General features: G+C 31.6%; 1 protein-coding gene across 1 annotated transcript in view; it reads right to left on the bottom strand.

Annotated features, from left to right (window-relative positions):
• Window positions 1-311: 311 nt before the first annotated feature.
• Osi14 (DUF1676 domain-containing protein Osi14) overlaps window positions 312-11,650 on the bottom strand; it is a 36,846-nt gene continuing 25,507 nt past the window's right edge. Inside the window, exon 5 of the mRNA XM_074175262.1 lies at window positions 312-574. Coding sequence (XP_074031363.1) covers window positions 368-574 — 207 coding nt within the window. The 3' untranslated portion in view covers window positions 312-367. The remainder of the gene's footprint in view (window positions 575-11,650) is intronic.

Below are 11,650 nucleotides of genomic sequence, written 5' to 3'. Positions count from 1 at the left end.
AAAACAGACTATTCGTAGTAGTGACAATGTATTGAGCAAATTTAATATTTTCACTCTTGAAAACGTTCAAGAGCTTGGGTGTTAAAGATTGAAAATATGGTAAGGTTTTGAAAAATAATGAAGTTGGAGGTATATCTCCACTGTTTGATAAATTTAAATTATTATTATTTATGGGGTTAACTAAAGTCACCACAGTGACTACTGTTTCAAATAATATATATATATATATATATATATAAATATATATATATATATATATATATATATATATATATATATATATATATATATATATATATATATATATATATATATATATCAGTGGGAACTTTTCAGTCTCTCAAGTACCAGATCATGTTCGATATTATCATTTTCCAGACATTTTGTCTTTTTCAGGTTCCTGTTTCATTATTATACTGCGAGAGAATGATCGAGCATATGGATATTTGTCCTGGGTGTTCCATCCTCCCAAAGTGTTTGTGCCATATGGATAATTATTTGGATACGTTGGATACGTTGGAACTCCATAGTTCTTGGAAGGTACCTGTCCTTGTCCATAATATGGCAGGATATTCTGAAAAGTCAATAGAAGAATATACTTTGAAAGGGGTGTATTTTTGGGAGAGAATATTTTTTGAGAAGGAGAGATTTTATCTTTCTACTTCTCTATCTTCATATATCTCCATCTTTTGAGATCAAAAGGGATATATTTTTAGGATAGAATAATTTTCAGGAAAGAAAGGTTATGGCTTTCTACTTGTCTATATCCATACGAAAGGAAGGAAACAAGATTACTATGTCTGGGATTAAATCAGATAAGCTGATGAATGTCATTATTCAGTTTCATATGAGTAAGAGATTCAACTCAATTCATTCATGAAATTATTTCTTCATGTCAAGAATGAGCTGAATCGTACTGTTATCTAGATTGGTGCTGAAGAGGTAATGAAGCAAGTGTCTTTCGCCATTGAAAATATGTTCCATATGAGTGAACTTTCCCTCTTTCATATACCACATTGGGTAGCAATCCTGAGAATGATATATTCGTAATAACTTCAACATGCATCGATTATCAAATAATCGATTCGAAGTTTTCAAATCCAAATATTTAGAAAACGGTTGCTCACAACTAGTAACAAGGGTAGCTTATTTACGTAGATATGATAGAGGAATCGATTTTTTTACTGAAAAATGTGCTAGAAGTACGCCCAAAAAAGTTATGAATCTTTAAAAAAGAAAAAGACGTGTAGGTGGCGCCCCCTACGAGTAAGAGCAATAAGAACATCAGGTTCGAATTCGACATCTCAAAAACCTCCTATTACCAAGTTTCGTTTAATTAAGTTCAGTATTTCAAAAGTTATTTGAACAAAACGAAAATAAAATTTCAACATCCTGTATCTTGGAAACGAAGCGTTTCCGGACATTTATTTATTTGGACAATTCATATTGAAATATTGTGAGGAATCACCTCCTGAAGTTTGTCAGAGTACTTTTGAATCACCCTGTATATATATATATATATATATATATATATATATATATATATATATATATATATATATATATATATATATGACACCCAAGTTGACTTGGGTGTCACACCAATAGGTGGTTCCACTTATGTTTCGCTTGCGTTTACGCAGCTATTTTTATCGAGTACTTTCTTGGTTTTTTCTCGTTTTGTCTTCAATCGAGGACCGCCTGCCCGGTACTGACGATGCCCAATAGGCTGAAACAGCTGTATACCGGTGGCTCTTGAATTGAAATCAATATGGGAATGATCAAAGAGTACTTATCTATTTATTTTTTGATTTTCATGGAATTATTTTCCAGCAGCTTGACTGCATTAACCTTTCTAGATTTCATATCATTTCTAGAAACATGTGGATTCGTTTTCCGATGGCATTTCAGGTTAGCTTCCCAAATTTCTGCTACCGCAGTTGTCGGTTGATTGGTCAAACCACCAACACTGACATAAAAACTTGGCAAGTTGACTTGGGTGTCACACCAATAGGTGGTTCCACTTATGTTTCGCTTGCGTTTACGCAGCTATTTTTATCAAGTACTTTCTTGGTTTTTTCTCGTTTTGTCTTCAATCGAGGACCGCCTGCCGGTACTGACGATGCCCAATAGGCTGAAACAGCTGTATACCGGTGGCTCTTAAATTGAAATCAATATGGGAATGATCAAAGAGTACTTATCTATTTATTTTTTGATTTTCATGGAATTATTTTCCAGCAGCTTGACTGCATTAACCTTTCTAGATTTTATATCATTTCTAGAAACATGTGGATTCGTTTTCCGATGGCATTTCAGGTTAGCTTCCCAAATTTCTGCTACCGCAGTTGTCGGTTGATTGGTCAAACCACCAACACTGACATAAAAACTTGGCAAGTTGACTTGGGTGTCACACTAATAGGTGGTTCCACTTATGTTTCGCTTGCGTTTACGCAGCTATTTTTATCAAGTACTTTCTTGGTTTTTTCTCGTTTTGTCTTCAGTCGAGGACCGCCTGCCCGGTACTGACGATGCCCAATAGGCTGAAACAGCTGTATACCGGTGGCTCTTAAATTGAAATCAATATGGGAATGATCAAAGAGTACTTATCTATTTATTTTTTGATTTTCATGGAATTATTTTCCAGCAGCTTGACTGCATTAACCTTTCTAGATTTTATATATATATATATATATATATATATATATATATATATATATATATATATATATATATATATATATATATATATATATATATATATATGAACTGATTTTTCCGGGTAATTGATCCGTGTATGTGATATTATCTCTAATTTCACCGACGTTTCGACAAAATCTCATTTGTCATTATCAAGGTGTGCTGTTACGTGTTCAGAAGTTTGTTGACCTTGCTCAACTCACTTCTTACTATAATGGTAAAATGGTATTCGTTACGTGTTCAGAGATAGAGTAGTCCATAAACTCTCTACTACCTACTATTTAAATGTTGTTGAGTTTTACCTGAGTTCTTCTTCTTCTTAGTTGACCTCATCTCCCCGTTAAGGTATCGAATATGAAATCTTAAGTTTTCATGGATAGGAATATGCTGAACTGATTTTTCCGGGTAATTGATCCGTGTATGTGATATTATCTCTAATTTCACCGACGTTTCGACAAAATCTCATTTGTCATTATCAAGGTGTGCTGTTACGTGAGTTGAGTAACGTCAACTAACTTCTGAACACGTAACAGCACACCTAGATAATGACAAATGAGATTTTGTCGAAACGTCGGTGAAATTAGAGATAATATCACATACACGGATCAAATACTCGGAAAAACCAGTTCAGCATAGTCCTATCCGTGAAAACTTCATATTTAATATTCGATACCTCAACGGGGAGATGAGGTCAACTAAGAAGAAGAAGAACTTAGGTAAAACTCAACAACATTTAAGTAGTAGGTAGTAGAGAGTTTATGGACACTCTATCTCTGAACACGTTACGAATACCATTTTACCAGTATAGTAAGAAGTGAGTCGAGCAGTTTCAACAAACTTCAGAACACGTAACAGCACACATAGATAATGACAAATGAGATTTTGTCGAAACGTCGGTGAAATTAGAGATAATATTACATACACGGATGAAATACCCGGAAAAACCAGTTCAGCATAGTCCTATCCGTGAAAACTTCAGATTTAATATTCGATACCTTAACGGAGAGATGAGGTCAACTAAGAAGAGAAAGAACTCAGGTAAAACTCAACAACATTTAAGTAGTAGGTAGTAGAGAGTTAATGGACACTCTATCTCTGAACACGTTACGAATACCATTTTACCAGTATAGTAAGAAGTGAGTCGAGCAGCGTCAACAAACTTCTGAACACGTAACAGCACACATAGATAATGACAAATGAGATTTTGTCGAAACGTCGGTGAAATTAGAGATAATATCACATACACGGATGAAATACCCGGAAAAACCTCAAACGTGCGGTTGGCTTCTGTTATTGACTCCGTGCATCTATGTTGTTTCCTGCTTTCGGCAAACAAGTGTTGCCCATCTTCACATTTGGCTGCACCGCGCTGATGAGGCCGATAGCCAGAAACACGTGTCCGCGGTTTGCCCCCCTTTTTGGAGTGTTATGTTCACTATTTGTTACATTTTTTATTTGTATCATACACACTCGATAAAATCTCTCTCTGTATTTATATCCTGGACCCGGATGTCACGCAGGTAGCTATAGCTGCCTACGTGGTCATGTTAGATGTAGCCTGGGAATTCTAGGTCTTCTAACTGGAACCACAAATGTGCGGTTGGCTTCTGTTATTGACTCCATGCATCTATGTTGTTTCCTGCTTTCGGGAAACAAGTGTTTGCCGCAAACAAGTGTGATGAGGCCAATAGCCAGAAACACGTGTCCGCGGTTTGCCCCCTTTTTTGGAGTGTTATGTCCACTATTTGTTACATTTTTTATTTATATATATATATATATATATATATATATATATATATATATAAATATATATATCGAGGGATAATCAAATTCGTTTCCTTACATGGGGATCTCGTAAACGAAAAGAGATAAAGTGTCGGTTGAATTGTGGCAAAGTTGAGTATTTTAGAGACCTATTCAATGATGTAAAAAAATCGAATATAACTCTTTTGGTTCTGGAGATATACAGGAAAAACCAAAAAATCATTTTTTGTTTTTTAATTTTTTTGTCTATATTTTCCTTATTCGCACACATATTGAAAATCTCTATATTTTGCTGGTGGTTCTTAATGTGGGCTATCAGAATATGTCCATGAATCTTTCATACAGGGTGTCATCTGACTTGGGCCACCCCGTCTTTGAATTTTTAAATACGGATCTGTACTTTTTGTTGTAGTTTTTGTATCGTCGAAGTTCACTTCATACTGGGAAATTTAATTCAATTTCATATTTCGGGAGTTTCGGTAATATTTGATTATAATTTTGTGAATTATTCCTTTTTAAATTACGGCCCTGGAAATTCCTTGACTGAGTTGAATAAAAACACAATAGCAACTTTAACGTCTCCTATGTACCCTAGAGTTTTTTGATAGTGTTTTTTTATTTTTAGGTACCTATTCATATTTCTCCATTGCTCTGAGCGTTTTCTGCAATGAACTACGAATAAGAAAACTTTTTATGACTATCTGAAACATATCTACTTCAAAAATATATTACATGTGTTTTATTAAGAAGAAAAAGAAATGATAGCAAGGATAACATCCGAAACGAACACTATAATTGTAATGAAAATTGAAATGGAGTAATATTTATATACAAAACAAATTAATGGCGCAATAAATGTTCAATTTGGAGTCCTTCCAATCCAAGACATTTTTAAACTCTGTTATTCATATTATTTATTGCCCATAATACACTTATTTGCTACATTGTTGCGAAATCATTCAAAATCCTCAATCTCGTGTTTTCCACATTTTCTATCTCTCTGCCAGCGTAAATCCTATTTTTCAATGTCCCCCATAGAAAATAGCCCAAAATAGTAAGATCTACTGATCTTGCAGGCTTTCTTATTGATCCATTATTCGTCTCGAAATGGAAAGACTCCTATTCGAACATTTATTGCGCCATACATTTTTTTGTGTATATAAATTATTTCATTTCAATTTTCATTACAATTTTAGTGTTCGTTTCGAATGATATTATTGCTATCATTTGTTTTTCTGCTCATCAAAACACATGTAATATATTTTTGTTGTGGATATGTTTCAGATAATCATGAAAGGTTTTCTTATTCGAAGTTGATTGTAAAAAACGCTCAGAGCAATGGGAATATGAAAAAATATGAATAGGTACCTAAAAATTAAAAAAAAAATTCCTAAAACTCTACGGTACATAGGGACACGTTGAAGTTGCTGTTGTGTTTTTATTCAACTCAGTCAACCAATTTCCAGGGGCATAATTTAAAAAGGAATAATTCACCCAATTATAATTAAATATTACCGAAACATCCCGAAATATAAAATGAAATTTAATTTCTCAGTATGAAGTGAACGTCTACGATCCAAAAACTACAACAAAAAAATAGGTCCGTTTTCAAAAATTGATAGATGGAGGTGGCCCAAGTCAGATGACATCCTATATAAAAGATTCGCATGGACATATTCTGATAGCTCACATCAAGTGCCAATAGCAAAATGTAGACAGATTTTCAATATGTCTTCGAATAAGGAAGATATAGACACGTGTTTCGGGCTTTTGGTCCATCATCAGTATGGTGCAGCCAAGTGTAAGGATGGGCAACACTTGGTTGCCAAAAGATAGAAATACAAATGCACGGAGCTACCAGCAGGAGCCAACCGCACATGTGTGGTTTGAGTTTATAGATCGTGTGTTTACAAGATGGTTTGCCACTTTCTTGAGTGCTATGTCCGATTATGAACTTCTGTATATATATATATATATATATATATATATATATATATATATATATATATATATATATATATATATATATATATATATATATATATATATATATATGCTGAACTGATTTTCCGGGTATTTGATCCGTGTATGTGATATCATCTCTAATTTCACCGACGTTTCGACAAAATCTCATTTGTCATTATCTAGGTGTGCTGTTACGTGTTCAGAAGTTCTGTTGACCTTGCTCAACTCAATTCTTACTATACTGGTAAGGTAAGGTGAAATTAGAGATAATATCACATACACGGATCAAATACCCGGAAAATCAGTTCAGCATATTCCTATCCGTGAAAACTTCAGATTTCATATTCGATACCTTAACGGGGAGATGAGGTCAACTAAGAAGAAGAAGAAGAACTCAGGTAAAACTCAACAACATTTAAGTAGTAGGTAGTAGAGGGTTTATGGACATTCTATATCTGAACACGTAACGAATACCATTTTACCAGTAAAGTAAGAAGTGAGTTGAGCAAGGTCAACAGAACTTCTGAACACGTAACAGCACACCTAGGTAATGAAGATAATGACAAATGAGATTTTGTCGAAACGTCGGTGAAATTAGAGATAATATCACATACACGGATCAAATACCCGGAAAATCAGTTCAGCATATTCCTATCCGTGAAAACTTCAGATTTCATATATATATATATATATATATATATATATATATATATATATATATATATATATATATATATATATATATATATTGTTATAAATATATATAATTAGAAGAGTATTTATAATTTAATTAATTTGATTCTTGATTATTATTCTGTTAGTTCAAATAATTTGAAAATTTTCTGTGATTTCAAAATTCTTAGTGCTCCGGCAGATACCTGTCCTTACCTCTAAATCTTACCTCTATTCTTCAAGGTTGCTCAGCTCAATCAAAGCTCATGCAGCTCTCTTTCTCAGAGTAGAGTTCTTGGAAAGGTGTTATAAATAAAATTTTGTAATGTGTTTTTGAAAATGAAACTTTGTCTCTAAGTTAAAAAAAATATAATGAATGTGAAACGTGTAACGGCAAATTAGTTACTTGAAAACTTAAGATGTCTGTGGTTCGTGCGTGGGAAACGATTCTAAAAATATCTGTGCTAAATGTCAGTGAATTTTTCAAATTTTCCTAATATTAAATCCAATAATAGTTCATGTAAATAAAATGATGAAATTCGTTGATAAATAAAAGTTCAGAAGTTGTGATTTTCACACTGGAAGTTCCTTGTGACTGGAAAACTTTTGATTCGATTTGGAGGTTATGAATTGTTCAAGATTTTCAAAAAAATGTATTCTTCTTATGGATTGGGAATTATAAATAATATTGTAATACCTCAAAACTGGTACAGCTTCCCTGGATTGGTTTTCCCTTGATTGGAATTTTGAATTCTTCCAGACAATCTAAAATCTCCAGTAAGTATCCTTTCTTGTTATTATTATTTATACTCTGGCTCCTATTGATGGATTTATATTGATGAGAACATGCAAAACGGCCTTTTCTCTTTCTTTTCCCTTTTTTAATTTCTAACAGCTCATCAAAAAAATTCGCGTCTGGACAATTCAAAAGCTTCTCTCCTCTCTCTTATTGATTCACCCCTGGCAACCAGACAAAATTTTCCTTCCTACTGCTTTTCATAACAATAATTTTGAAATTTCTTCAATTTTGACACTTTTCACTGTTCACACATATTATATTTACGATTTCTGTTTCCCAATTTTCACTAATACTAATAATGATTAATTTTGATTACATTTCATCACATTTTGTTTTGAATTTTTCTAATTTTGAATCCAAAATTCATCATTTTTCAGAAGTTAACACCTCCTTTTCAATTTATCAATCAGATTGGCTACTCTTTAGTTGCATCCAAATCATGTACTGAGTGTTCTTATCATTTTTCAGATAAAATTTCTAATGTCAGTGTTAATTGAATTTTTGTTATTAATTTGTAGTGTAAATCTGTTTTATTGTATGTTATTATGTTGTATTAATGTCTTTACTGTTTTCAGTGTATTTATCCCGATGATTGATGGTTTCTGGTTAGTTGTGCTGTTTGGAAATGATCTGAAATACTCTAATACTGATAAGTCACAACTTTGCCTGATCTGGGCATGAACATTACTCCAAATTATACAGATAAAAATTTGAATAAAGGTAAAGTATCTGGCTTTCTAATAAAATTAAACATCTAAGAATAACTTTGATTTTCACAAACTTTCAACACTGAACTAACAAAATATGTGAACTTTTAACATCAAATTAATTATAATATGAAAAACTTTTAACATCGAACTATCAAAATAAATACAAACTTTTAACTTTTAACTACTAAAATAAATGTAAACTTTTAACTAATTGAAATTTGAAAATCTTTAACTTTGCAATAATCTTATAAAAAAACTTATCATAACAAAATTCCCCCAAATTTATGTTTGAAATTTTGGAACGTTTTCTTAAAATTCAAACATAAAATTTCCTTTAAATATTTTCATGAATTCACTTTCTTGTCATAATCGAGATTTCTTTTTCTATTTTATTTCATGTTTCATATTTATAAATACTCTCAATATTAAAAATACCTCTCACAGTTTTATTTATTGGGTGTATTAATTTATAGCTGTTCGTGGGATTCTCTGTCGCAACTTCATAAGGTCCTTCAAATGGTAACATCAGTTTGGCACATTTATCATTTTTATTATCTGGCATTCTCATAGCCTTAACAATAACTAAATCTCCCTTTTCAAACTTAACTTTTTTACCTCTCCTTTTACTTTCTCTTATCATATATTTCTCTGCATTCCTTTTAATTTTAATATTCACTTTCTCCATTATATCATTCATATCCTTCTCATCACTAATCCATTCTCTCTCTGGCATTCTTCCATTCATAATCAACTCTGGACATTCTTCTGTAACAGTATTTGGTACCTCATTAAAATATTTCTCAATTATACTGATTTTATTATCCCAAGTTCTGTGATTTTCTTGTGAAACTATTCTCAAATATTTAATTATTTCCTGTACATATCTTTCAGTCGGATTTGATGCAGGATGTCTAATGCTGGTAAAATTTAATTTAATATTCAAATTATGTGCAAATTTCTTCATCCTGTCGTTATTGAAATATGTTGCGTTATCTAGGATTACTTGTGTTGGTTTACCTAGTTCTACCATAAATTTTGTTAAAAGTTCTTTCACAGTCTTGAAGTCAGTCTTTCTTGTCGGGTAAAGTTTGATGAATTTGGAAAAATGGTCAGTAATTATGAATATGTGTTTATTTTTGTTTGGTGTAGGAATTAAGTTGCTTATAAAATCAATGGAAATTATGTGTAAAGGTCTGTTCGATATAATACTTCTCGGTTCGTTTTTGTTAGTCCTGTTTTTGGTCTTAGTCATTTGGCAAGTCGTGCATTTACTGATTATGTCTTTTGTTGTCTGTAAGTCTCTATGTGAAATGTAATTTTCCCTAAATATTAACCACGTTTTTTCTGGTCCCTATATGTATGTATTTGTCATGTATGTCTTCTATAAGTCTTTTTGTCAATTGTTTGGTCACCACATAAAGTTCTTCCCCATTTACTATTTTTATATAAATTCCTTGTTTCAGTATAGTCCCCCTTTTTTCTTTGTCCATCAAATCTAATTGGTCTTTCTTAATGGTTTGTTGTGAGTATAGTCCTGTTTCTTTCCTAAAAATGTTTATCCCTATTTTAATTTGTTTATTAGTTTTAAAATTGTCTTTGTCCATTCGTGTGATATTGTCAGTAACTAAGTTTTTTTTTCCAGGAATATGTCTGATGTCAAAGTGGTATTCCTGTAGCAGTAAAGCCCACCTATGGATTCGGGTGCTAGCCAGTCTACAATTTACTATGGACATTAATGCTTCATGGTCAGTTTCAATAATAAATTTTGCTCCTAATAGATAAAATCGTAATTTAGTGATACAAAATATGATGCTCGCTAATTCCAACTCTGTAACACTATAGTTACGTTCATACTTTTTGGTTGTTCTTGATACAAAAGATATTGGAACTTCTGTTCCTCCTTGATTTTGCACTAGAACTCCCGCAAATCGTAACATGCTAGCATCAGTTCTCAGTATGAACGGTAAGCTATAGTTAGGGTGGTAGATTCTTAAATTATTTAGGAATATTTGTTTCAGTTCTTTGAAAGCTTGCTCTTGTTTATCACCCCATTTCCATTTTACGTTCTTTTTTAAAAGTTCTATTAATGGTAGTTCTTTGTTGCTTAGGTCAGGTATTAGTCTTTTAAAATAGTTCAGTATGCCCAAAAATCCTCGTAGTGTCTTCAAATTATATGGTCTTACATATTGTTGTATTGTCTGTACTCTGTCAGGGTCCATTTCTAGTCCTTTGTCAGTTAGTTTGTATCCTAAATAAGTAATTTCCTTTTGAAAGAATTGACATTTATTTAAATTAATTTTACGTCCTGCATTATCTAGTAATTGTAATATTGTATCTAAATGTTCTTTATGTGAAGTTTCATCTTGTGAGTAAATTAATGTCATCTATATAATGTAGTGCAAAGTCCTCATATTTGTCTAATATTTTGTGTAAAGCTCTTTCTAAAGCTGGGCAAGCAGATTGGAGACCATAAGGAACCACACAAAATCTATAAACAACTCCTTCTATACAAAAACCTGTGTAGTTTCTTGACCTTTCATGCAGAGGAATCAACCAAAAACTATGTTTTAAATCAATTTTGGAAAAACATTTTGTATTAGTAATTTTACCAAAAATAGTTTCAATATTTAGTGGAGATTCATACTGAGGGATAGTTAATTTGTTTAGTTCTCTCGCATCGAGACATAATCTAAGATCACCATTCTTATATATATATATATATATATATATATATATATATATATATATATATATATATATATATTTATATATATATATATATATATATATATATATATATATATATATATATATATATATATATATATATATATATATATATCTATATATATATATATATATATTTATTGATGCGACTGCTTTTCCTTTATTTTGAGTATTTCAATACTAAATTCTACAAAAAGAATTTGGAGCTTTATATCTTCTCTTTATACGGTCAGAGCGTCTTAACTCAGGTATTTCCCTGGTATATACCTGTGTTATATATATATATATATATATATATATATATATATATATATAT

The sequence above is a fragment of the Leptinotarsa decemlineata genome, unplaced genomic scaffold (assembly GCF_025532065.1).
Source record: "Leptinotarsa decemlineata unplaced genomic scaffold, Ldec_3_MD MMD2_tig00000882_RagTag_RagTag, whole genome shotgun sequence".
In the NCBI taxonomy this organism is placed as follows: domain Eukaryota; kingdom Metazoa; phylum Arthropoda; class Insecta; order Coleoptera; family Chrysomelidae; genus Leptinotarsa; species Leptinotarsa decemlineata.
Note: the sequence above shows the minus strand (reverse complement) of the source record. Positions and strands in the feature narration are given on the sequence as shown.